This window comes from Lithobates pipiens, unplaced genomic scaffold (assembly GCF_037356315.1).
Source record: "Lithobates pipiens isolate NorthernLeopardFrog02 unplaced genomic scaffold, aLitPip1_a1.2 Scaffold_18, whole genome shotgun sequence".
In the NCBI taxonomy this organism is placed as follows: Eukaryota; Metazoa; Chordata; class Amphibia; order Anura; family Ranidae; genus Lithobates; species Lithobates pipiens.
The window spans coordinates 442,773,780-442,800,517 of NW_027507758.1; the positions used below are offsets into that span (position 1 = coordinate 442,773,780).

The following is a 26,738-nucleotide window of genomic DNA, read 5'->3' on the forward strand; positions in this document are numbered from 1 at the left end:
TACACCTGGTTTTTATAAGTTCTACCACGTTTCACTCCATCTGACACCTATTTATTCCACGGAAGAGCGAAACGTACAGAGGACAGGTGTGCGCAATGTACAGAATACAGGGGTTAGGAGTGCAAAACATTGAACAAAGGGGTCAGGAGAGCATACACTACAGTGTTGCCAAGTGGCTTAGCATTTTCAGTTGAATATTCATGTTAATGATAGAAAACCTTGTACGGGTAACTGATTTCTATGTGAACCATGCCCTAAAACACAATTTGGACCAGCACAACTCATTCAAAAACAATTCTACCTCATAAGCATAATTGCCCCAACACCAATATATATACAGTGCCTTGAAAAAGTATTCATACCCTTTAAAAGTTTCCACATTTTGCCATGTTACAACCAAAAACGTAAATTTATTTTATTGGGATTTTATGTGATTTTATGTGATAGACCAGTGATGGCGAACCTTGGCACTCCAGATGTTTTGGAACTACATTTCCCATGATGCTCAACTGCACTGCAGAGTGCTTGAGCATCATGGGAAATGTAGTTCCAAAACATCAGGGGTGCCAAGGTTCGCCATCACTGTGATAGACCAACAAAAGGTGGCACATGGTACATGATACATGGTTTTCAGAAATTTTTTACAAATAAATATCTGAAAAGTGTGGCCTTCATTTGTATTCAGTGCTCCTGAGCTCCTGAATACTTTGTGGAAGCACGTTTCACTGCAATTTCAGCTACAAATATTTTTGGGTATGTCTCTACAAGCTTTGCACATCTAGAGAGTGAAAGCTCTGTCAGATTGGATGGAGAGTGTCCGTGAACAGAAATTTTCAAGTCTTGCCATAGATTCACAGTTGGATTTAGGTCTGGATTTTGACTGGGTCATTCTAACACATGAATATGCTTTCATCTACCACCATCTCATTGTAGCTCTGGCTGTATGTTTAGGGTCATTGTTCTGGAAGGTGAACCTCCGCCCCAGTCTCAAGTCTTTTGCAGAATCTAACAGATTTTCTTCTAAGATTGCTCTGTATTTGGCTCTATCCATCTTCCCATTAACTCTGACCAGCTTCCCTGTCCCTGCTAAAGAAAATCATCCCCACAACATGATGTTGCCACCACTATGTTTCATGGTGGGGATGGTGTGTTCAGGGGGATGTACAGTTTTATTTTTCTGCTACACATAACGTTTTACTTTTAGGCCACAAAGTTCAATTTTGGTCTCATATGACCAGAGCACCTTCTTCCACATGTTTGCTGCGTCCCCCATATGGCTTCTCGCAAATTTCAAGCAGGACTTCTTATGGCTTTCTTCAACAATGGCTTTCTTCTTGCCACTGTTCCATTAAGGCCAGATTTGTGGAGTGCATGACTAATAGTTGGTCTGTGGACAGATTCTCCCACCTGAGCTGTGGATCTCTGCAGCTCCTCCAGCGTTACCACGGGCCTCTTGGCTGCTTCTCTGATTAACATTCTCCTTGTCATCCCAGCCTGCTCAGTTTAGGTGGATGACCATGTCTTGGAAGGTTTGTAGAAGTGCCATACTCTTTCCATTTTTGGAGGATGGATTGGACAGTGCTCCGGGAGATGTTCAAAGCTTGGGATATTTTTTTTATAACCAAACCCTGCTTTAACCCTTTCATGACTAAGCCTATTTTTGGAATTTGGTGTTTACAAGTTAAAAATCCATATTTTTTGCTAGAAAATTACTTGTAACCCCCAAACATTATATATATTTTTTTAGCAGAGACTCTAGAGAATAAAACGGCGATTGTTGCAATATTTTATGTCACACGGTATTTGCGCAGCGGTGTTTTAAACACAACTTTTTGGGAAAAGGGTCACTTTCATGAATTTAAAAAAATGAAACAGTAAAATTAGCCCAATTTTTTGGCATAATGTGAAAGATAATGTTACGCTGAGTAAATAGATATCAAACATGTCACACTTTATAATCGCATGCACTTGTGGAATGACGACAAAGTACGGTACCTAGACATCTCAATAGGCGGCGCTTTAAAAAAATTTTTACGGTTACCAGGTTAGCGTTACAGAGGAGGTCTAGTGCTAGAATTATTGCTCTCGCTCTGACGATTGTGGCGATACCTCACATGTGTGATTTGAACACTGTTTACATATGTGGACGCGACTTCCGTATGCGTTTTCTTTGCTTCGCGAGCTCGCGGGGATGGCGGGCGCTTTAAAAAAAAAAAATATTTATTTATTTTATTTACTTTAAAATGACTAAATTGTTTAAAAAAAAAAAATTTTGGATCACTTTTATTGCTGTCACAAGGAATGTAAACATCCCTTGTGACAGTAATAGGTGGTGACAGGTACTCTTTATGGAGGGATCGGGGGTCTAAAAGACTCCCGATCCCTCCTTTACACTTCAATGTATTCAGATCGCTGAAAACGGCGATTCTGAATACTGTATATTTTTTTAAAACTGGCGCCATTGGCAGCCGAGTAAACGGGAAGTGACGTCATGACGTCGCTTCCGTGTTTATTATTAGGAGACTGGAATGATGTCGATTACGGCGTCATTCCAGTTCCTTCCCAGCAGCCGGAGGCATCAGGTTGTGAATCGGTGCTCCCGATCGAGCGGGAGCACCGGTAACAGCGGCGGGAGGCGCATCATCCCGGTATAACCCCCGGAAGCCGAGTACGCATATCTGCGTACGCTCGGCGGGAAGGGGTTAAACTTCTCTACAACTTTTTCCCTGACCTGTCTGGTGTGTTCCTTGGCCTTCATGATGCTGTTTGTTCAACAAGGTTCCCTAAGCCTCTGAGGGCTTCAGAGAACAGCTGTATTTATACTGAGTTTCAATTACACACAGGTGGACTCTATTTACTAATTAGGTGACTTCTCAAGGCAATTGGTTCCACTAGATTTTAGTTTTAGACTGTATGTATATAGCCTTGAAATATATATATATTAAAGATTGTTAAACTTAAGGCTAGTTGAGCTTGAGGGTTGAAGCCCTCCCCAGTGACTGTGCATAGATAAAAAAAAAAAAAAAAAAAATGTCCTGTGTTTTAGGAATGAGTTTCAGAGCACTTGTAACTGAGGTTAGTCCAAGGTTCCCTAATAGATTGCTCTCACCCTTGCCCTTCTAGTAGGCCAACTTTTATTTGGTGAGCTGGGCCCTTTAATACACAGCAATCAAACTTAAACTAGAAGTATGGGCTTGGGATTTCTTTTTAAATCATACTTACCTAGGTACCCTGCCATCTCTAAGGGTGAGAAATGAGCGATCAGACACAGCTGATCGCCCAGTTCTCCACTCTGATCAGAGAACTGGTGACTGCTGTCTGCTCTGCCTCCCCCCCCCCCCACACACACGCTCACTGGAAAACTGGGCGGTGAAAGGGGCGGGAGCGGTTGACTCAGGCTCTCAGTGGATTACTGAGAGGCCGAGACAGGTGCCAGTCAAGGCTCCTGGGTGGATTTCGACCATATGGTCGTGATCCTTCCCCAGCCAGGACTGGCTCTGTGACGTCAGCCGACAGCAGACTTCTACCTGCTGTCCTCCTTTAAAACAATCTTGTTAAGTAAGCTTGTACCAAGCAGCAACATTCAATGATACTCAACTTTGCTAAAAGGGAGCAGTAATCAATCTCATGCTGCCTTTCAGGGGAACTTCAAGTTTACAAGATAACAATACAAATCATTGATGCGTTACTTTAAATTTTGTTATGACTCCGTATACTTGAAGTGGAGCTTGAGCTATTTTTTATTTTGCTTTATATACAGTTGAGAAAGGTTAGACAGTCTCTACTCTGGCGTAGAAAACTCAGAGATTTTATCACCCCTCCTCTCTTTTAACAATATATACAGTATATTACATATTGAGTTGCCCCTTAAAGTTTGCTTTGATGTGCAGCCCCCAGCACACTGATATCTCTCTGGGTTAATAAAGAACCCCTGCTTGATCACCATAGTTCAGTAAAGGATAGCTGATTAGCAGCACACATTTACATTGCCTCACAGCAGCATCATCTGAGTCTTTCATGGCCTATTGCCATGAAAGTATTAAAATAAAAAGCATGCCTGAAAGGACTGTGAAGAATTCAGCATGAAAGCCCTGACAGCTTTAATAGCATATGAGATCATTTAGAATAAGAATTGCTTCTTAGAGTGGAAAATCCGTGGACAACTATAATTATTAGATCACTAAATTAAAGTTAGAAGTTAAAGTGGTACTAAAGGCTAAAAATTGTTTTACCTTAAACGATTAAGGCCCGGACGATTTTGCAGGCCAAAGACCAGAGCACTTTTTGCGATTCGGCACTGCGTGGCTTTAACCTACAATTGTGCGGTCGTGTGATGTCCCAAACAAAATTGACGTCCTTTTTTTCCCACAAATAGAGCTTTCTTTTGGTGGTATTTGATCACCCCTGCGGTTTTTATTTTTTGTGCTATAAACAAAAAAAGAGCGTTAATTTTGAAAAAAACACATTCTTTTTTACATTTTGCTATAATAAATATCCCCCAAAAATATATAAAAAAAAAGTTTTTCCTCAGTTTAGGCCAATGCGTATTCTTTTACATATTTTTGATAACAAAAATGCAATAAGCAATTATTGATTGGTTTGCACTAAATTTATAGCGTTTACAAAATAGGGGATAGTTTTATAGCATTTTTATTAATAATTTTTTTTTTACTAGTAATGGCGGCGATCAGCGATTTTTATCATGACTGCGGCATTATGGCGGACACATCGGACATTTTTGACACATTTTTGGGATCATTGTCATTTATACAGCAATCAGTCTATACAAATGCACTGATTCCTGTGTAAATGACACTGGCAGTGAAGGGGTTAACCACTAGGTGGCAGTGTAGGGTTTAAGTGAGCCCTGTGGGGGGGGGGGGGGCGTGGCTGTGTATGATATGTCACTGATCTCTGCTCTAATCACAGGGAGCAGAGATCAGTGACACTGTCACCTGGCAGAACGGGGAGATGCTTGTTTACATTAGCATCTCCCCGTTCTTCCTCCCCGTGAGATGATTGGGGGTATCCCCACGGCGATCGAGTCCACGGGACCCGCGATAGACTCATGGAGGTCCCGACCAGTGCGCAGGTGCGCCGATGGTGGCGCTCACACGATGGCATGGCGGCAAACCTGTACGTCCCATTTGCCTGTCCGTGCCATTCTTCTGACATACATCGGCGTGCGCCGGTCGGCAAGTGGTTAATGCATTTACAGCATTAAAAGAGAAGTATGGCCAAAGCTATTTTAGCTCTTAGCTACTGTTGGCTCTTGCCTGCTGTTAGCTGATGTTGCAGAGCAGGTCTAAACTCTAGAGTGATCCCAACTTTAATGTCGGGATCCACCCAGATGCCTGACTGGCAGCTGGCTCAGCTTCTCAGAATCCATGATAGCCTAAAACCAGCCGCTCTCACCCTCTACACAGCTCAACACTCCAATGAGCACTGAAGGGGCAGAGCAAAGAGCCAGTGACTGACAGATTTCGGTCTCAGAGGTGGCAGGGTTAGATGCAGCTCAGAGCAATGCGGAATCCATCTAGGTGTGTAATGCCACGTACACATGATCAAATTGGACCGGACCACAGTACGCCGAACAATTTGATTGTGTGTGGGCTCCAGTGGACTTTTTCATCGTAAAGTCCGGCGGATTTAGAAAGTAGTTTTGACTCAAAATATGTCCACCGGACTTGGCTTTCAGCGGACAATCCGTTCGTCAGTGTGCTAGTCCGACGAACTAAGAATGATGCATGCTCTGAAGCAAGTACGAGAAGGAAGCTATTGGCTACTGTCTATTGAACTTCCTTTTTCTAGTCCCGTCGTATGTGCTGTACGTCATCGCGTTAGCAATCGCCGGACTTTCGGTGTGTCCGTGTGTGGACAAGTCCGTTCGTTATAAAGTCCGGCGGATTGTTTGCTGGATTGTTTGCCGGACCAATTCCGCCGGACAATTCAATTGCGTGTACGCGGCATTAGTTTCTTTGGTATTGGTGGAAGTGATATGATATTAATATAAAACCATTGCTAATATATTTCACATGATTCATTATTAATCTCTTTCATTTCAAATACATTTTGTCAAAATAAAAGTCTATCTATAGTCAAAATGCTAAATCATATATTCAAATCCATATTTTTCTAATATTTTTAGCAAACTGCTAGTAATCAGAATGATCTTGAAATTTGTATACTCTCTCTGTGAAGATCCCCAGGGCCGTCTTTAAGGCAGGGAAAAAGGGCCCCATCATAATTGCCAAGTATCCCAGTTTAAATGAATTTGTCCCTTGAAGTTTTAGTAGTTTCAAGAGTAGGTGATAGTCGGACAGGTTGAGGTAGCGAGTTCCAGAGGATGGGAGAGCCTCTGGAGAAATCCTGGAGATGAGCATGGGAGGAGGAGACGAGGGAGCTTGAGAGTAAGAGCGGAGAGGATGGTTTGGGTGATATTTGGAGACAAGTTTGGTGATGTAGCTCGGGGCAGAGTTGTGAATGGCTTTGTATGTTGTGTTTAGTATTTTGAATTTAATTCGCTGTGCGATTGGGAGCCAGTGTAGTGTTTGGAGGAGAGGGTTGGCAGACACTGATTGGTTCAGAAGGTGGATAAGTCTGGCAACAGCATTCATTATAGACTGAAGAGAGGATAGCCTAAGGAGAGGCAGGCCAATAAGAAGGGACTTGCAATAGTCAGGGCCAGAGATAGCAAGGGAGTGAATGAGGAGCTTGGTGGTTTCATTTGTTAAAAAGGGGCACATTTTAGAGATGTTACGGAGGTGAATTCTACAAACTTTTGACAACGATTGGAATTGAGGCTGAAAGGACAAGTCAGAGTCTAGGATTACACCTAGTACCCTGGTGTGAGTGGAGGGAATTTGTTGATTTTGATGGAAAAATAGTGGAGGGGGACGTGAGCGTGGGGAATATTGATAGCTCAGATTTTGTTTAAGGAAGTGGTGCGACATTCATGCTGATATGTCAGTTAGTAAGTTAGTAATGCGAGAGGAGACTGAAGGAGTAAGGTGAGGGGTAGACAGATAGATTTGGGTGTCATCAGCGTATATGTGGTATTGGAAGCCGTGGGCAGTTATCAAGTGACCAAGGGAGGAGGTGTAGATAGAGAAGAGAAGGGGTCCAAGAACAGAGCCTTGGGGGACCCCCACAGAAAGGGGCAATGGAGAGGTGGGGACAGAGTTGTAGATAACACCGAAGGAGCACAGTGATAGGTAGGCAGAGAACCAGGATAGAGAAGAATCTTGGAGTTTATCGAGAAGGGTAGAGGGGGTGGAGGACGGAGCAGAGAGTTAAAGGTTGAGAAGAGCCGACGGAGACTGGATGACAAGGTATTAATAAGCGAGACAAAGTAGGCTTGATTGGCAGCATGGAGGCGGGAATTGTATTTTAGAAGTTCAGATTTATATAGGGTGAAGTCCTGCAGGCATTTGGTTTTACACCACAGTCATTCAAGGGCATTCTGCATGTGGTTAGAGGAGCAAGTGCATCTAGTGATGATGAAAGTGAACTGTTGTAGACAGACGTGGCCAGGTCAGGACAGGACAGGGGAGAGATTTTGTTATATAGGTGGTCAGTAGCAGAATAGAGAAGAGAAGGGTTAACGTGGCGAAGGTTCCCACTTATGGGTATTTCAGAGGAGAGAAAGTAGGGTAGCCAGGCAGCAAAGTCATCAAAAAACACAATACCGGTCCAGGAGGCTGATAAATTGCTGCAATCCTCAGAGAAATAGGAGAAAACAGACGAATACAGTGCATCTCAAAAGAAGAGAAGGATAGAGAGGGAGGAATTGGAAGGACTTCGAGGTGCTTTGTGGGGATAGAAAGAATCCAACTCCACCTCCTTTCTGTCCATTGAGTCTAGGGGAGTGAGTCCAATGGAGATCACCATGGGAGAGGGCTGCAGGAGAAGCTGAGTCAATATTTTAAAGCCAGGTTTCAGTTATGGTGAGTATGTTAAAGCCATGAGAGATGAAGAGGCCATGCACAGATGTTAGCTTGGTACAGATGGAGCAGGCGTTCCAAAGGAGGAGGGGTATTGGATATGTGGTTTGCAGTTGAAATATGGCGGACCAGGATTAAGAGAAATGTCATCTGAGACTAAGGCCGCGTACACACGCGGGGACTGTTCGGCCAACTTTGTCCGCTGAACAGTGTTTCGGCGGACAGTCCGCCCGTGTGTGGGCGTTCAGCGGACAGTTTCAGCGAACAGTCCGCTGAACAAGGTTTTTCGGAATTTCCGAAAAACTGTCCGCTGAAACCTTGTTTCAGCGAACAGTTCCCTCGTGTGTAGGCTTGTTCGACAAACTAAGTTCCGCGCATGCTCAGAAAGGATTTACACGCCGAAAGTTATAATGCAGTGTATAGGACGTCGTATTTTTCGTCCCGTCGTACGTGCCGTTCACGTCATCGCGCACGGTTTCAGCAAACTGTTCGTACGTCGTGTGTGGCCATGTCCGTCCATGCTAATTTTGAGCGGACTGTTTGCCGAAACTGTTTGACGGACAAAGTTGGCCGAACAGTCCCCGCGTGTGTACGCGGCCTAAGAGAAGAAGGTGGATGAAGAAGGCAAGATGGGAGTGAGATGTGCATGAGCGCACGTGATTAAGGGCCCTGGTATGTATGTACCTGGTATGTATGTCAGTATGTACATAGAAAGGTTGGATAGGCTATGGGAGTACTTCATCCTATAAATATTTAAGAAATAGAACTGATATGATGGACTTTAACGGTACCAGTAGGGGGCATATAAACAAAATATTACTTAATATCTTTATTACAAAAAGTTTAAAATATTTTCCAAATATAAAACCATTAGAAAAGTACTTGGGTATCAATGGATTAGAGATCTCTGTTATTACAAATGTCTAGAGGTCAATGCGTTTTGCATCTTTGCTTCTTCAGGACCTTATATTCTTGACTTAGAACAGAGATCCTGTTAAAAAACAGAGAGAAACACATAAGTATTGTTTACATTTAGATTACTTAGGAGCGCAACAGAATTTATTTCAAAATATTATCCATTTAGATGGAAAAATAGCATATATGGGGACTCACATCTATGAGGACATATGACAGGTGTCGTAAGAGACCGATCCAGCAACCAGTATCTTTAAGAAATAAATGAATCAATATAAGTAAGATCATCAGAAAATCATGTGATTTATTCTGAAAGTACAAATAAACATGAAATCAATAGATAGGGCATGGGTTGGTGAGCTGACCATAATAATAGAATACTTACAAAGCATGAAGTCCTAGTTGGAAAAGGAAGGAGAGAGGGTAAAGGTATCCACCACACACCAGAAAGCAAAAAGCCCTGTAATTACTCCATCAACCAGTCCCTAAATAAATCCAATATATAATCAGTGCTCTATATAATAGGAATAGGGTTAATAGCCACACTCAAGTACGGAAACTGACTGTTTTGAACAGTATGCCCCTGTACACACGGTTGGACATTCCGATCACAAAATCCGTTGGATTTTTTCTGATGGATTTTGTCCGAAACTGGTGTTGCATACACACAATCGTACAAAGTTGTCAGAAAATCAGATCGTTTGGAACGTGATCACATTTTTTCGTTATGACGGTACTACGTTCAGGCTAGTAGCCAATAGCTTTGGTCTCATAATTTGATCTGAGCATGCTTGGCACTTTGTCCGATCGGAATTCTCTACAAACGATCGAACAAAGTCCGATCGGATTTTGTTGTCGGAAAAAATTTGAGATCCTGCTATCAAATTTTTTCCATTGGAATTTAAGACGGAAAAAGTCCAATAGAGCCCACACACGATCGGATTTTCCTACAATATAATCCGATCAAACCTTTTCCGTCTGAGTTTCCTCTTGACATTTGTAATAACAGAGATCTCTAATTCATTGATACCCAAGTACTTTTATAATGGTTTTATATTTGTAAAAACTTTTTGTAATAAAGATATTAAGTAATATTTTGTTTATATGTCCCTAAGTTACTAAGATAAGTGTTTATGTCAGCATGTGGGTGCAGCAAATTCAGGAGATAATGGGTGCACTAGTAGGGAGGGGGTAGGCGTGAGGGTGATATGTACATGCTGCAGGGTAGAGAGGAGGGGTAGAATTAGGATAATTTGAGGATAGAAGACACCGATGTGAGAAGGAAGAGTAAAAGTAGCATGTTAGTGGATAAAGAGTGGAACTCTGACGTCATATAAAATAAATGTCAATTGCTGGTTTGCTTGTCATGTTTCAGAGTGAAGCAGAGTTCTTGTATCTTCATCCAGCTTTAGTTATCCTGCTTTCGTTAAACTGCGGCGGTGAAAGTGCGCATCACTCGTGACAGAACCACTCAGGAAAGAGTATGGTGTCTGTGTCTTACCCTGGTTATCGACTTTCCTTTCCTCACACAAAGACAGCATGGGAGGAAAAGACTGCCGTTAAGCGGCTAGTCTGTTTACATGTGATCAGCTGGGATTGGACACAGCTGATCACATGGTAAAGGGCTGCTTTCCTAAGGACACAATAGTCACAGAACATCCCCGATGCATGCCCCAGGGGATGTGTGGGGGGCATGGTTCTGGGAGGACATCCATGGATGGCCTCACAGAATGAGAGAAACATGCTGTAGTCATCTTTAGGCTGTGGCACGGCATTGAAGTGGTTAAGACAGCAAAAAAATTACGAATAAGGCCGGGTTCACACCGCTGCGATGCGGGAACGCCGCGAATCCGCGGCGTTTTCCCGCATCGCACACCTCCCGCCGGCAGTTCACACTGCCCTATGCGGATGGCTGGGAGTGTCAATGTTATGTTAATGACACCCCCAGATCCGTCGGCATATCGCAGTGCGATCTGCCGACTCGCACAGGAATCGGATCGCATGGTGTGAACCCCCATGCGATCCGATTCTGTTGCGGACCCAAAAAAGGGTCCCGTGCGAGTTTGCTGCGGGAGCGCTGCGAATTCAGCCATACTATCTGTTTGGCTGAACTCGCATTGCTACGGAGATCGGATGTGATTTGCTGTGCGAATCACATCCGGATCTCCCCCCGCAGCAGTGTGAACCCAGCCTAAAAGAGATGCCTTCCAAGGAAAATTCCACCACTCCTTCAAGAGGCCATGTAAAAAGGAAGAGCTAGGGCAAGAAACGTAGGTTTCTCCCCATGGCTTCTTTTGTGACAGATTTTTCAGTAAAAGGGGTGAAGTTAAGGAATAAAAGTAACCTTTCCTTGCTGCTGTAGGTATATGACATTCAATAACCATTATTTTTCTTTACACAGAGTGGAACAAGAGCCATTCAGATGGTGGTGCAAGCACACATCATTAAGCACTTGTTGTTTACAAAGGATGGTCAAGAACACAGCTCCTTCAAGAGGTAAATCTATAAGAAAAAAAATACACCAGCTAAAGTTAAAGCATAACTAAAGCTGGAACTTTACCAAAACAGTACTGAAGTCTCCCTAAAGCAGGTCATACATAGATCAAAATTCAGCCGGTTCAGTGGGAATTGGCCAAATTTCGATCCATGTATGGGCAGGCTGGTTGTACACTAGTTGATCTAATAACCGACTTGTGTACAACCAGCCTGTTGGAAAATATTTTCTTGAACAGCGCTGACGGCAATGCTGATCAGTGTATTCTGAAATTGGGTCATCGAGTGTTTGGATGGGGGAATCAATACATTTTCTGACTCAAATGGCTCAAAATAACGAATGTATAGCCAGGCTAAGAGCGATACTAAGATGCAGTTATTTAGTGTTACTATTCTTATGTGTTAATATAATTTATTTCCGAAAGAATACAAATTAGTGACTTAATGGATGACTGTACTTACAGTATAACTCTTAATTACTTAATATATTTCATACTTAAAGATGAATTCCAGGTACAAATATTTTTACATACAATGAAAAGTATTTGCCCCTTTTCGTTTTTTTATTTTTTATTTATTTTTTTTGCATGTTTGTCACACTTAAATGATTCAGATCATCAAACAAATGTTATTATTACACAAAGATAAATACAAAATGCAGTTTTTAAATGATGCTTTCATTTATTAAGGCAAAAAATCTGTCCAAACCTGCCCAGCTTTATGTGAAAAAGTAATTGTCCCCTAAACCTAATAACTGGTTGTGCCACCCTTGGTGGCAACAACTGCAATCAAACGCTTGCGATAACTGGCAATGAGTCTTTTACACTGTTGTGGAGCAATTTTGGCTCACTCTTCTATGCAGAATTGTTTTAATTCAGCCACATTGGAGGATTTTCCAGCATTAATGGCCTGTGTAAGGTCATGATACAGCATCCCAATTGAATTTAAGTCTGGACTTTGACTAGGCCACGCCAAAACCTAAATTTTGCTTTGTTTGCACCATTTGGAGGTGGATTTGCTGTTGTCTTTCAGATCATTGTTCTGGTGCATAACCCAAGTGAACTTGAGCTTGGGGTCACAAACTGATGGCTGGACATTATCCTTTACGATTTTCTGGTAGAGCTCAGAATTCATGGTTCCATCAGTTTTTTAGATGTTGTTCTGGGTTCTTTTATGACCTCCTTGGTGAGTGGTTGTCGCCATGCTCTTGGAGAAATTTTTGTAGGCTGGCCACTATTGGGAAGGGTCACAACTGTTCCAAGTTATTTCGATTTGGGGATAATGGCTCTCCATGTGGTTTACTGGAGTTCTAAAGCCTTGGAAATGGCTTTGAAACCCTTCCTAGACCGATACATGTTTGTTTCTAATCTGTTCTTGACTTTTTTTAGATTGTGGCATGATGTGTGGCTTTTTTTTCTCTGTTGGTGTGCTTCACTTTGTCAGACAGCTTCGATTTATGTGATTTCTTCATTCAACAGGTCTGGCAGTAATCAGGCCTGGGTGTGGAAAGTGAAATTTAACTTAGCTTTCCAAAAAATTGTGGTTAATCACAGTTTATTCATGATTTAGCATGGGAGGGGGCAATTACTTTTTCACATTGGACCAGGCAGGTTTGAACAGCTTTTTTCCCTTAATAAATGAAATAATAATTTAAAAGCTGCATCCTGGATTTACTTGGTGTATCTTTGTGTAATATTAAAATTAGTTTGATGATCTGAATCATTTAAGTGTGAGAAATTTGTAAAAAAATAAATAAAATAAAATCAGGAAGGCAGCAAATATTTTTTCACAGCACTGTAGTTACATTGGTGCAGCTTGGATGTAACTATGCATATACCATACCTCTGGTGAGGAAGCTTGAAATTACTTTAATAGGCAACACTTCTACAGTGATCTTCACTAGCTTTCATTTCCTGTGCTGAGCGGCTGCCCTGCTGAATTCTGAGGTTGCCCGCTCTGCACAGGTGCCAGTAAGAGAAGGCATTGCTACTACCCAATAAATGCAAATGGTTCTTTGATCGGATGAGGTGGAGTTTGTGATGTCTCTGCACAGCCTCTCCACCTCATCCAGTCAGAGAATGCTTTGTATTCATTGAGAACATGCAAAGTGTTCTCATAGTCTCCCTGGTGATATTCCCGAGTCTGGCTCGGGGTAAGATTTAAATACCATAAGCGGTATTCCCGAGCCAGACTCGGGACCGCAACGCTGGATCCATGGAGGGGTTTACTTACCTTGTCCCCTGGATCCAGTGATGTCTCCCGCTGTGATCTGCGAGCCATCCTCCGCTCGATCTGTGACAGTGCCGAGCTCCGTTCCCTGCAAGCATTACGACGCACGGGGACGGAGTTCAGCGCCAAATTCAAAACGTAAAATACACTGTATAGATACAGTATGCTGTAATCTTACAGATTACAGTACTGTATCAAATAATTATACATCCCCTTTGTCCCTAGTGGTTTGTCCAGTGCCCTGCATACAGTTTTATATTATAAATACTGTTCTTTATGCCAGGAAACGAGATTGTCCATAGCAACCAAAAAATGTCTGTTTACATCAAAAGTGGTTATAGACCAGCTAGAAAACAGCGATAATAAATTAGAATCACTCGCAGAATTTAGCGATAGTAATTTGTGGGGAAATTCATCAAAAAACACTAAAAGTAATGACAGCGACAATTCTGCAACTCAGCATATTACAGTGTTTTTGATTTGATTACATTATTGAATAATTTTTATTATTATATTATTATTTGTTATAACTATTTATAGTCATTTATTTTATTATATATCTATCTATCTATATATCTATCTATCTATCTATCTATCTATCTATCTATCTATATATATATATATATATATATATATATATATATATATTTTATGATTTCATATTTACAATTTTATCATACCCAGGATGTTTATTAGACTCTTGTTTGGACAGATTTAATTTAATTACTTCTAAGAATTACAGGCCTACAATATAAAACGCCAAATTTCCATGCAAAATAATGGTAGCGCTTTCAGCACCTAAAATCTGAACTAATCATACCGCCAGGGAGGTTAATGGTGCATGTGCGAAGCGAGCAACCTCTTGTGTTCATGGTAGAGCAGGGCAGATGCTCGGTGCAAGACCCAGAAGCTAGTGAAGATCACCATAGTAGTGGTGCATACTTTAGAGATTCTCAGCCCTCAGGAGGATCAGTAAAATATTGTATATGCATAGTTACAGTGGTGTGAAAAAGTGTTTGCCCCCTTCCTCATTTCCTGTTCCTTTGCATGTTTGTCACACTTAAGTGTTTCGGAACATCAAACCAATTTAAACAATAGTCAAGGACAACACAAGTAAACACAAAATGCAATTTGTAAATGAAGGTGTTTATTATTAAAGGTGAAAAAAAATCCAAACCATCATGGCCCTGTGTGAAAAAGTGATTGCCCCCTAAACCTAATAACTGGTTGGGCCACCCTTAGCAGCAACAACTGCAACCAAGCGTTTGCGATAACGTGCAATGAGGCTTTTACAGCGTCCTGGAGGAATTTTGGCCCACTCATCTTTGCAGAATTGTAGTAATTCAGTTACATTAGAGGGTTTTCGAGCATGAACGGCCTTTTTAAGGTCATACCACAACATCTCAATAGGATTCAGGTCAGGACTTTGGCTAGGCCACTCCAAAGTCTTCATTTTGTTTTTCTTCAGCCATTCGGTGGTGGACTTGCTGGTGTGTTTAGGATCATTGTCCTGCTGCAGAACCCAAGTTCGTTTCAGCTTGAGTACACGAACAGATGGTCGGACATTCTCCTTCAGGATCTCTTGATAGACAGCAGAATTCATAGTTCCTTTTATCACGGCAAGTCTTCCAGGTCCTGAAGCAGCAAAACAGCCCCAGACCATCACACTACCACCACCATATTTTACTGTTGGTATAATGTTCTTTTTATGAAATGCAGTGTTCCTTCTACGCCAGATATACTTGGACACACACCTTCCAAAGAGTTCCACTTTTGTCTCATCGGTCCACAGAATGTTGTTCCAAAAGTCTTGGGGATCATCAAGATGTGTTGTGGAGAAATTGAGACGAGCTTTGATGTTCTTTTTGCTCAGCAGTGGTTTTCTCCTTGGAACTCTGCCATGCAGGCCATTTTTGCCCAGTCTTTTCCTGATGGTGGAGGCATGAACGCTGACCTTAACTGAGGCAAGTGAGGCCTGCAGTTCCTTGGACGTTGTTGTGGGGTCTTTTGTGACCTCTTGGATGAGTCGTCGCTGCGCTCTTGGGGTAATTTTGGGCGGCCGGCCACTCCTGGGAAGGTTCACCACTGTTCCATGTCTTCGCCATTTGTGGATAATGGCTCTCACTGTGGTTCGCTGGATTCCCAAAGCTTTGGAAATGGCTTTATAACCCTTTCCAGACTGATAGATCTCAATTACTTTCTTTCTCAATTGTTCCTGAATTTCTTTGGGTCTCGGCATGATGTGTAGCTTTTAAGGATCTTCTGGTGGACCTTACTGTGTCAAGCAGCTCCTATTTAAGTGATGCCTTGATTGTGAACAGGTGTGGCAATAATCAGGCCTGGGTGTGGCTAGAGAAATTGAACTCAGGTGTGGACAACCACAGTTATAGTATGTTTTAACAAGGGGGGCAATCACTTTTTCACACAGGGCCATGATGGTTTGGATTTTTTTTCACCTTTAATAATAAACACCTTCATTTACAAATTGCATTTTGTGTTTACTTGTGTTGTCCTTGACTATTGTTTAAATTGGTTTGATGTTCCGAAACACTTAAGTGTGACAAACATGCAAAGGAACAGGAAATGAGGAAGGGGGCAAACACTTTTTCACACCACTGTACATTGGTCCAGTGTAGCTATGTAAAATATATATATATATATATATCTAGAATCCATGTTAAAATACGTCAACTAGTATGCACTTTAAAATGTATAAAAATAATTATTAATTTTAGCACTAATTTTTTTTGTTTTTAGTTTATCGGAAATAAGCCAAAAACAACAAGAAAGGGCCCTAGCAGCATCTCTTGCTGATATTATTTGGACTACAGGAGCCATGAAAAAAGCTATAGTCTGCCTCATCACTGACGAATCTTATTTCTCAGAAAGTCCAAACTATAAAACTGATAATTTTACTGAAAAGGTATGTACATACATAATCCAATTTGGCATCAAAGAAGTTACATGGCTTCAGATTGATATTGCTTATTGACTGTTGTAGAAACTCCATTGCTTGGGTTGCCTTGCATTTTAAAGAAATACAAATCTTCAAATAAAGTAAGCATCTAGTACATGGCAATTAAAAGGAACACATAATGTTTTTTGCGTAGCGGGACCCCCGAAAGGGGCACTGATTGATGATAAACGTGGATAAACATGGACACTGACCCAATAACCAGTCTAGGGGATGTCTTTTTAGGTTTTAACGCTGATAAAACTAACTGGGGAGTGGTATAGGGCATGGGATACTCTGAACAATGCTGGCACCATTAAATCTAATTTCACTGTCCTTTAAACAGCACTTAACCTCTGAGACTTGAAGGAATGGGTAAATCAGGAACACTGTGGGAGTTTTATCCTTTAAAGCGACACTGGCTTTTATATCCTTAAAGCACCAAATCTCACCCTGCTCCGCAAACAGTCTTTTACTCACAAGGCCCCGAATAGCTGTCCAGACTTAGCTTTCTGTTTTCCTCTAGTGAGATGCTAGTAGTCTAAGGGGTGTCTCTGTATTTGCAAGTACGCTCTCTACCCCCCCATCTCTATCACAGATGGGACCCTGATGAGAATCAATGTAGATCATCAGCAAGGCCTTCAGAGATGGCAGCTTTCTCAGCTGGTGAATCTCCTAGGCAAGATGTGTGGGCCTGTACACCCAGCACATGCTAAGCCCTAAACATGTTTCTGGGCCCAGCAGCATAGACAATCCAGCAACAATTTCTCAGGCTTCTGCCTGGGGCAAGAGAGCAAGCACATGGCCTCTCCAGATATTTATACCCTCCCCCATCATGCCCATGTGGTCTGAACTTCCTACAGGGATGGCTGGGGGAAATATGAATATTCATCAATCAGCCTGGCAGAGGAACCTCAAACTATAGCCAGTGGTGCTAGTGACACCTACTGACAGCAGTGAGAAACCACAGCCTCACTGGGTTTACAGAGAAACCAAGTGCACAACTATACAAATATAAAAACTGAGCTGACTACCGCCCAGCCAAAAACAAAACTTTCCTATCACTGAGCAACCTATCTAGGAGAGTGATACATATACTTACTAAGAATAAAATGTCAACCACTTCCCTTGAAGCTTTTTCATTCCAGGTTTTAACTACCCAAAGACAAGAGATTAAATCAAGTCCATTCACTTCCAGCCAGATTGGATAATATGTTGTCTGAGAAAGGAATCCAATCCAGGCCGACTAATGTCTGAAAGAGCAATCAATTGGATGGGTTAGAAAGCCTGTACAAATCACTGCTGGCCATGAGATAGCTAGAGCTCCCTACTGCACCTTCATAATATAAAATATGAATGTTCAATCAAATTTTATGAATGTTCAGTATTATGTACTTGTTAAATAATGGCCTTTTGGGCCATTGCATCAGACGTTTGACCAACCCCACAGTCCAGGTCAATTAAGACCTAAGTGACCTTTTTTTATAAATTTGAACCAATGATTATAATATTTACATTCACATTACTGGAGATATGGTATAAATTTCACCCATGTAGATTTGTAGCTTTCCTTAAAGTGTGCCAGGATGCCAGATAATCACATTTGCTTTCACATTCTTAAGAGTCTCTATACATGTTTCTATGTATGAGTAAGCTGGATGGTGCACTCAATATACAGGGAGTCCCTTTATGTCCTCAAGGTGTACATAGCATGTGCATAATACTTTTGCTGACAACTGCTATAGAGCCATGCAGTGCACCTTCTATTTCATGCATTGAGGTGTGTGCAAGTTGCAAACAGGTTGGAAGAGCCTACCGTGCTGGAAGTGTTATGATTTAGAACAGTGGTTCCCAAACTGTGGCTTGAGGGCCAGATGTGGCCCTTTGCTTACCTTTATCCGGCCCTTGGGGCACTACTCCTCCAACGGACACCAATGAGGGGATGCCATTCCTTCCACTGACACCATTGATGGGGCACTATTTTTCCTACTGACACCATTGGGGCATTATTCTTCCCACTGACACCATTTATGGGGCACTATTCACCCTACTAACACCATTGATGGAGCACTATTCTTTCCATTAAAACAAACAATGGGGCATTGTGTACTCCCAGTGGCCCCTTAAAGCCTGAAGGACAGTAAACTGGCCCTTTGCTTAGAAGGTTTGAAGATCCCTGATTTAGAACAAGACCAGTAAGCACATTCTGTAGCAGAGACAGGTTTTGAGAGCTTCTAGCCTATAGTGCCTTTAAAAAAAAAATTCTGTCCCACTGCTAGGGTAGATACATTGAACAGGAAGATGGGACCAGAATTAAGCTGGCTTAGAGTTTATTCAGATTGGCACTGAGACCCATCCGCTCTGCTGAGCTGATTTTTGCTGTATGTGTATCCACCTTGGAGCACAAAGAAGTGGATGCAGATGCAGTGGGTGTACAGACCTGAATGCACAGCATCTGGGTTCAGGTCCGTGCACCTGTTCCTGCCCACAAGTCAAATTTTGGCATGCAACTGGGTACATGCACCTGGCCCTGCTGCTTCTGCATCCACTTCTTTGAGCTTCTTGCACAAAGCTCCAAGCTAGATGCACATGCAGCCAAGAGGAGCTCAGCACAGAGGACGGGTCTCAGTGCTTATTTGAACGAGCCTTTATACAGAATGTCCAGCAAGTCTCTGGTCCTAACCCACTCACCAGTGCAAGCTATGGGTAAGCAAGGGCACAGTTATTAGAAATAAACCTAAAGCAGAATTCAACTGCAGTTTTCACAGGCCAGAATTAATAATTCAGTATTCTGATTAGCTGCTACAAGAAATGTAGCTTTTTGTACACTCTTCATACATCAGCCTCTGCATCACTAGAAGCCTACTGAAACCCAGGGCTAATGTGGAGGACAGCACGTCCTTTGTAGAAGGTAAAGGAGAGTAATTCTGGGCTTGTGCAGTTGCATAAGCCAGGCAACATACACCAATCAACTATAACATTATGACTACCCACCTAATATTGAGTAGGTCCCGGTTTTGCCTCCAAAATAGCCATGACCTGTTGAGGCATGGATTCCAAAGTAGCATCCACATGAGTGGCAGGACCCAAGGTTTCCCAGCAGAAAATTGTCCAAAGCATTACATTGCCTCCTCTGGCTTGCCTTCTTCCCATAGTGCACTCTGGTGCTCTTCCCCATGTAAATGACACACATGCACCCAGACAATCAAATGATGTAAAAGAAAATGCGATTCATCAGACCAGACCACCTTTTTTCATTGCTCCGTGGTTCAGTTCTGATGATCATGTGTCCATTGTAGGTGCTTTTGGCTGTGGTCACCATGACTGGTCTGCGGCTACACAGCCCCATATGCCAGAAACTGCAATGCAAATCTTCTATTGGATCAGACTACATGGGCCAGCCTTTTCTCCCCACATGCCTCCATGAGCCTTGGTCACCCATGAACCTATTGCCAGTTTGCTGGTTTTGCTTCGTTTAACCACACTTAGTAGGGCCTGACCACTGCAGACTGGGAACATCCCACAAGAGTTGCAGTTTTGGAGATGCTCTGAACAATTCGTCTAGCCATTACGATTGGCCCTTTTCAAAGTCATTCAAATCCTTATGCTTGCCCATTTTTTCTGATTTCAAACCATCAGTTTTAGGAACAACATGTTCACCTGCTGCCTAATATATCCCACCCACTTTCAGATGCCATTGTAGAAAAATAATCAATATTTTTCAGTATACCTGTCGGGGGTCATATTGTTATGGCTAATCGTATGTGCCTTTAGTAGTTACTGCTCTCCTCCAAGTAATCCTCAATGTGCTGAGGAACATATGCATGCTCCAGTCAAAATTTCTTATAGAAACAGGCGCTTGAACAAAGCACATGCTATATATTTTTAGTGATTTATAAAGGCCTCCATTATTTCAGGTACATTACTCAGCACATTCAAAGGATCCAGTCATGGGAGCTGTGACTGATGAGGACACCTGATATGCACATGTTTGATCCAAGTCAGTGAGTCAATTAATATTGAAGTAAGGCTACATGTAACAGCACAGGCACATGGCATCCTTCATATTCCTGTCCTGGCAGATTCCCTTTATATAACAGGCTTCGATGCACATTTATTTTAGCTCTTAAAAATACCATATGGAGTACTGTGATATCTTTTTAGAGAATCTTTGTGGCATAATAACAGAAGTATGCTTTCTTTGACAGCTCCATTTATTTGAATTTGTGGAGAAAAACAAGATGGAGGAGTTCCTTTGTGCACACATACATTGTGTAAGTCGCCATAACATATTAAATGTTTCATTGTCTGAATTTTTTATAGAATGTGGATGGGCAGAGACTAATAAGTTGGTTTAGCTGTCTGTGTCCAAGTTAAAGAGATTTTGTGAAAAAAAAACAACATGAGGGGTTGTGACGGAACAAATCCCACACTCCGATTGAGTGCTTCCGTCAGTATACCGCTTCCTAAGTCTGAATAAAGACGTCAGATATTCCAACCGCTCACAAGCACAAAACAAGACGAGACTTGCTTAGCTGCTCAGCATGGACTGATTTATTAGAACCAAAATGCCAAGTATTTATAATACAGTAGAAGACTAAAACCTAACCTAATTAGCATGAGCTAATTATCTAAATCAACACTCAGACTAGTTGAGGGATAAGACTTTTCGGCTCCTAGCTCAGTAACAATTCAATAAACATTACCATAAACATCAACACAGGGTTAATTAGCACAAACAACAACGTGTGGAATATCCTTACAAGCCAGACTAGACTCATTTACACAACAGACAGGTGGCTGAAGTGGATGTCATTAGCATCTAACAGCTTGTGTCCCAACAGTGTGCTTCAGTCTATTGCTAATATGGCAACACACATTATATATATATATATATACATATACAGTATACAGCATTGAATCTGACTAGCACAGATTATAGTGGGGTTCTCATTCACCCTGTGCCCCTTAAAATCCAGGGCCCATAATCAGTCGGCAAGAGGCTCGCATTCAGTCCTATCAAAAAGCCTGTGTCCCGGCTAGGTCTGTCACAGGGGTAATCCAAAATTAGGTTGGCAATACACTATGCAAATTTCGGCTGGTTTGTAATGAGCCGGACAAAACTCTGTCAGCTCCTGCTCAACATCCTTCAAAATTTTGAATACTGGACAGAAGATTTTTAACTAAGCAGCATGCACATGCAATCAGATGCCGCTGACAGTCAGAAAAAAATAGGAGCAGCTGGAGATTCGTCCATCCATGCTGGCTGAATGAAAGAAATCTATGAATGTATGGCCAGTTTTCAAGAACAATAATTGGGGGTACATTTTCCAGTGGTGACACCTGTCTGGGGTCAAATTTTTAAGAGAGGAATTCCTCCAAATTTGTAGATATTTTCTCTAACTTGCTATTGCATCTTTAGAACAGGAAGTGAAGGAACCCCCATTCCCCCCCCCCCCCAAAAAAAAAGAACACAGAAAAAAAATAACCTGATCCAATCCTTTTCTATTCTATCCATAACTAGAAAAAAATGGCTATATCTACACTTTAAAGTGGCTGTAAACCCCAGTCATGATATATGAACAAAACACACATTTCTGTAGTGTTTACTTGTTGCTCTCCAAAGCTCTGAGTGTCGTTTCTCTCTGGTGCTTCCTTCCTCTGTTATCAGCATAAGTCACTTCTGAGAAGTTCCCCCGACATGTGAGATACATTTGTGATGGAGGGAGGAGAGTTTAGCACACAGCTTGTCTATTCAGATTACAGATCTGCATGTTCCTTCATTGCTCTGCCTATGTGTGGGGTGGGGGGGGGGGTCCTTTCCTCCAATTAGTTCTCACACAGTGTAACTGCAGCCTCTCTACCCCCTCTCTGCTGCTCCACACAGATTCAGAAGGATTTTTTCACAATAGTGCTCTTTTGAAGGGTTGTAGACAAGAGAAGACTGCAGATAAACAAGCAAAACTTATGCAGGAGGATTTGGTTTCATCTCTGTATATCACCTGAGGCTATTCATTTCACTGGGTATATGTAAGTGTTTACAACCACTTTAAAGAGATTGTAAATGCTATTTTTTTTTTTTTAATAACAAACATGTAAGCCCTTGTACACACGGTCGGAGATTCCGATGGACAATGTCCAATAGGACCGTGTTGTCGGATAATCCGACAGTGTGTGGGCTCCATCGGACTGTTTCCGTCGGAGTATCCGACTGACCAAGTTTTCCAGCTGGGCTATAAATTTTTCTGACAACATGATCTGATCGGACTTTGCCCGATCATGTGTAGAGAATTCCGATCGGAAGTGCCACGCATGCTCAGATCAAATTCCTAGACCAAAGCTATTGGCTAATAGTCTGAACGTAGTCCCGTCCTAACGAAATAACGTCATCACGTTAAGTACGATCGGATTTTCTGACAACTTTATCCGACTGTGTGTATGCAAGAGTTTCGGAGACAAAATCCGTCAGACAAAATCCGACGGATTTCGTTGTCGGAATGTCCGACCGTGTGTACAAGGGCTTATACTTACCTCCTCTCTGCAGGGATTTACACAGAGCAGCCTAGATCTTCTTCTTATTGGGTCCCTCTTCGGCGCTCCTAAGGTCTCCCTCCTTTGAGTGTCCCTCAGCCAGCAGCTTTCTACAGGGGGCACCCAAGCCGAGTCAGAGCTCCGTGTATCCATTCAGACACAGAGCCCCGACCTGGCCCATCCCCTCTCTCCCCTGATTGGCTGGCTCACTTTGATTGACAGTCACAGGGGCCAATGGCACCGCTGCTCTGTCTCAGCCAAACAGGCGGAGTGGCCTGGATGGCTTAGGGGATTATGGACATCGCTCGAGAGAGAAGTGGCTCAGGTAGGTAATTAGGGGGTTCTGGGGGGTGGGGGGGTGCTACACACAGAAGGCTTTTTATTTTAATGCATAGGATGCAGTAAGATAAAAAAAAACTTCTGCCTTTATAACCATTTTAAGGCAGTTAGCATACCTTCCAACTTTCTGAGATGGCAAAGAGGGACACCTCTTTTAGCACAAAGTATATAGGAAAAGCATCCACTCTACAATGTCCCCAGACTGTTATGCAAGAACTGAGCAAACCTTTTTCATTACCACATTTTCTTTACACTGTTTTTTTTTTTCAAATTAACACATGCAAACTTTTAGAGGCGAGATGAAATGTTTAATGCAGTAAAATATATCTGGTAGTTTAATAGTATATTATTTGTAGAGGTCTGTATATCACAAATATCATGAAAAGCATAGGAGGGTCAGAGGGATTGAAGAAGAGAGACAGTCCCTACAAATAAGGACCAGCTGGGAGCAATAAATTAGTGCTGGGAGGAAGGTTTGGCGTTAAAGGATAAGTTCACCTTTAAAAAAATAAATAAATAAGCGCACATCTTTTTGCAGATGAAAAAGATGTGCATTTATTATTTATTTTACTTGGAGCTTGGAAAGCATTGCACCCACTTGTCAGCATTTCTGTCTGCTTATACCTCGTGTGAGCAGGCATATACACACTGACAGGAAGAGACAATGAACTACTTAGGCTGCTCAACAGTGCCCTGGTAGTTCATTGAGAACTACAAGCCAACAGCCACAAAGTCAGTCAGTACTTGTAGTTTCCCATTTATAGAACTCTGTGAATGAATGACATGGCCGGGCAGGTGGATACCCGCACAGTCATGGTTTTTTTTTTTAAATAGTGACAGCAAGCAGAGCTAGAAGATCCCCCACTTGCTGTGACTAGATACAGCGGATCAGGGAGACAAAGCAAGAGTGTGAACATGTTATTTGTTCCACCCTAAAAACAGGTGGAACACGTAACATGTTCCCAAAGGTGAGCATTTCTTTCTTTCCTCAGCCCTTTTGTTTTTGAAGAATAATCTTTTGAAGTGTCCAGAATCAGCCTCAGTTCTCTCTCAGTTCAAAAGTTTCCATAGGGTGGATACAGCTCCACAATCCAGCCACTCCTTCACTCTCTCCCTCTGGAGGACATGTGGGTGTGCCCAATGAAGAGGTGCACACCCAAGCTGCTATCTAGTATGAGCACGTTCTTCACATGCCTCTGTTTCCATGGCAGCATGTCTCCAGCTAAAACCCGGAAACAGAGAGACCGTGTGATACAAGCAGTGAAGTCCTCACCTTTCTCTGGCTGTTATCTGAAAGTTCTCCTCTGCAAGACTCCAACACCTCTCCTGTGGGCTTTGACCTTCCTTCCTGTGTCCTCTGAATTCCCCCCCCCCCCTCTCCCCTCACTCATTCAAAGTCCATGTCAGCATCTCGTCCAAACGAAGGGGGAAGGGGGGAGAGTCACCGAAAACTTCTCATGTACAGAAATGAACACGGGTAATCTCTCTACACATAGCACTGTGTTATATCAGAAAAGGAGACATGGTGAGGAGCATAGTGACCTTTAGCCCTGTGTCTGTTCTCTGAAATGTACACAGTGCTATGTGTAGAGAGTACATAGGAGATTGACAACTCCCCCACATCTAAAGTGACCCTCGATATGTCCCCAGAGTCTCCTTTATTGTACATACAAATCATCCCTGTTACTAATCCCATCTCCCCCACCACCATCCCTCCCCCACTGATGCAATCCCTATTCCCCCATCCCGTGTACTCCTTTACAATCCCATCATCTCCATCCCCTGTACTCCTATACAATCTCATCATCCCCATCTCCTGTACAGTCCCATCATCCCCATCCCCTTTACTCCTATACAATCCCATCAACCCCATCTCCTGTACTCCTATACAATTCCATCATCCCCTTTACTCCTATACAGTCCCATCACCCCCATCCCCTGTACTCCTATACAATCCCATCATCCCCATCCCCTGCACTCATATACAATGCCATCATCCCTATCCCCTGTACTCCTATACAATCCCATCATCCCCTGTACTCCTGTATAGTACCATCATCCCCATCCCCTGTACTCCTGTACAGTCCCAACCTCCCCATCCACTGTACTCCTATACAGTACCATCATCCCCATCCCCTACACTCCTGTATAATCCCATCATCCCCATCCCCTGTACTCCTATACAATCTCATCATCACTATCCCCTGTACTCCTATACAGTCCCATCATCCCCATCCCCTGTACTCCTATACAGTCTCATCACCCCCATCCCCTGTACTCCTATGCAGTCCCATCATCCCCATCTCCTGTACTCCTATACAATCCCATCATCCCCTTTACTCCTATACAGTCCCATCACCCCCATCCCCTGTACTCCTATACAATCCCATCATCCCCATCCCCTGCACTCATATACAATGCCATCATCCCTATCCCCTGTACTCCTATACAATCCCATCATCCCCTGTACTCCTGTACAGTACCATCATCCCCATCCCCTGTACTCCTGTACAGTCCCAACCTCCCCATCCACTGTACTCCTATACAGTACCATCATCCCCATCCCTTACATTCCTATACAATCCCATCATCCCCATCCCCTGTACTCCTATACAATCTCATCATCACCATCCCCTGTACTCCTATACAGTCCCATCATCCCCATCCCCTGTACTACTATACAGTCTCATCATCCCCATCCCCTGTACTCCTATGCAGTCCCATCATCCGCCAACCTCTCTACTCCTATTTTCATTGTCTCATATAAAAATCCAGATAGTCAATAAAAGGATTCATTCACAATGTTAGCTCTGATTTTATTTCATTTTAATATATCAGTAATGCATGGAATACCTGTGTGCTGTCACATCTATATGTATATTCTGCTTTAAAAATATATTTTTTTCACTCTGGTAGATAGTAATATGTAGAGGACATTTACATACACAGCACTATCAGTGACTTCTCCTACCTTAGTCACTGAAGTGCTGATATCTCTGCCAATTGTTCTGACTATCGGAACAGGCTGCAGAGGAGGGAGAGGGAGGAGAAGGGAGCAGCTATGCTCTGTAAAGTCTCTAGAACAATTAGAGAGCAGAGAGCCAACATCAATCAAGCAAAATGACAGGAAAGTGGGTGGATCCAGACTCCAGAGCCAGACCATTGTTGTTATGACGGTGTATGAAAGTCTGTAGATCCCCCATAGGTATTTAGATTGATTTTAACAGAATGGGGGCAATTCTGAGAGGGCTGGAAATATTTTTAGATATCAGCAGCTCACATAAAATAGATGTAAGCAAAAAAAAAGGAAACCCATACTTCTCTTTTAAAGTGTT

General features: G+C 42.5%; 1 protein-coding gene across 2 annotated transcripts in view; it reads left to right on the forward strand.

The window, feature by feature from the left end:
- MINDY4B (MINDY family member 4B) overlaps positions 1-26,738 on the forward strand; it is a 110,886-nt gene that overhangs the window by 54,329 nt on the left and 29,819 nt on the right. For both annotated transcript variants that reach the window (XM_077488175.1, XM_077488176.1), the window contains 3 exons: positions 11,260-11,354; positions 16,338-16,503; positions 20,742-20,807. In XM_077488175.1, the coding sequence (XP_077344301.1) occupies positions 11,260-11,354; positions 16,338-16,503; positions 20,742-20,807 (327 nt within the window). The remainder of the gene's footprint in view (positions 1-11,259; positions 11,355-16,337; positions 16,504-20,741; positions 20,808-26,738) is intronic.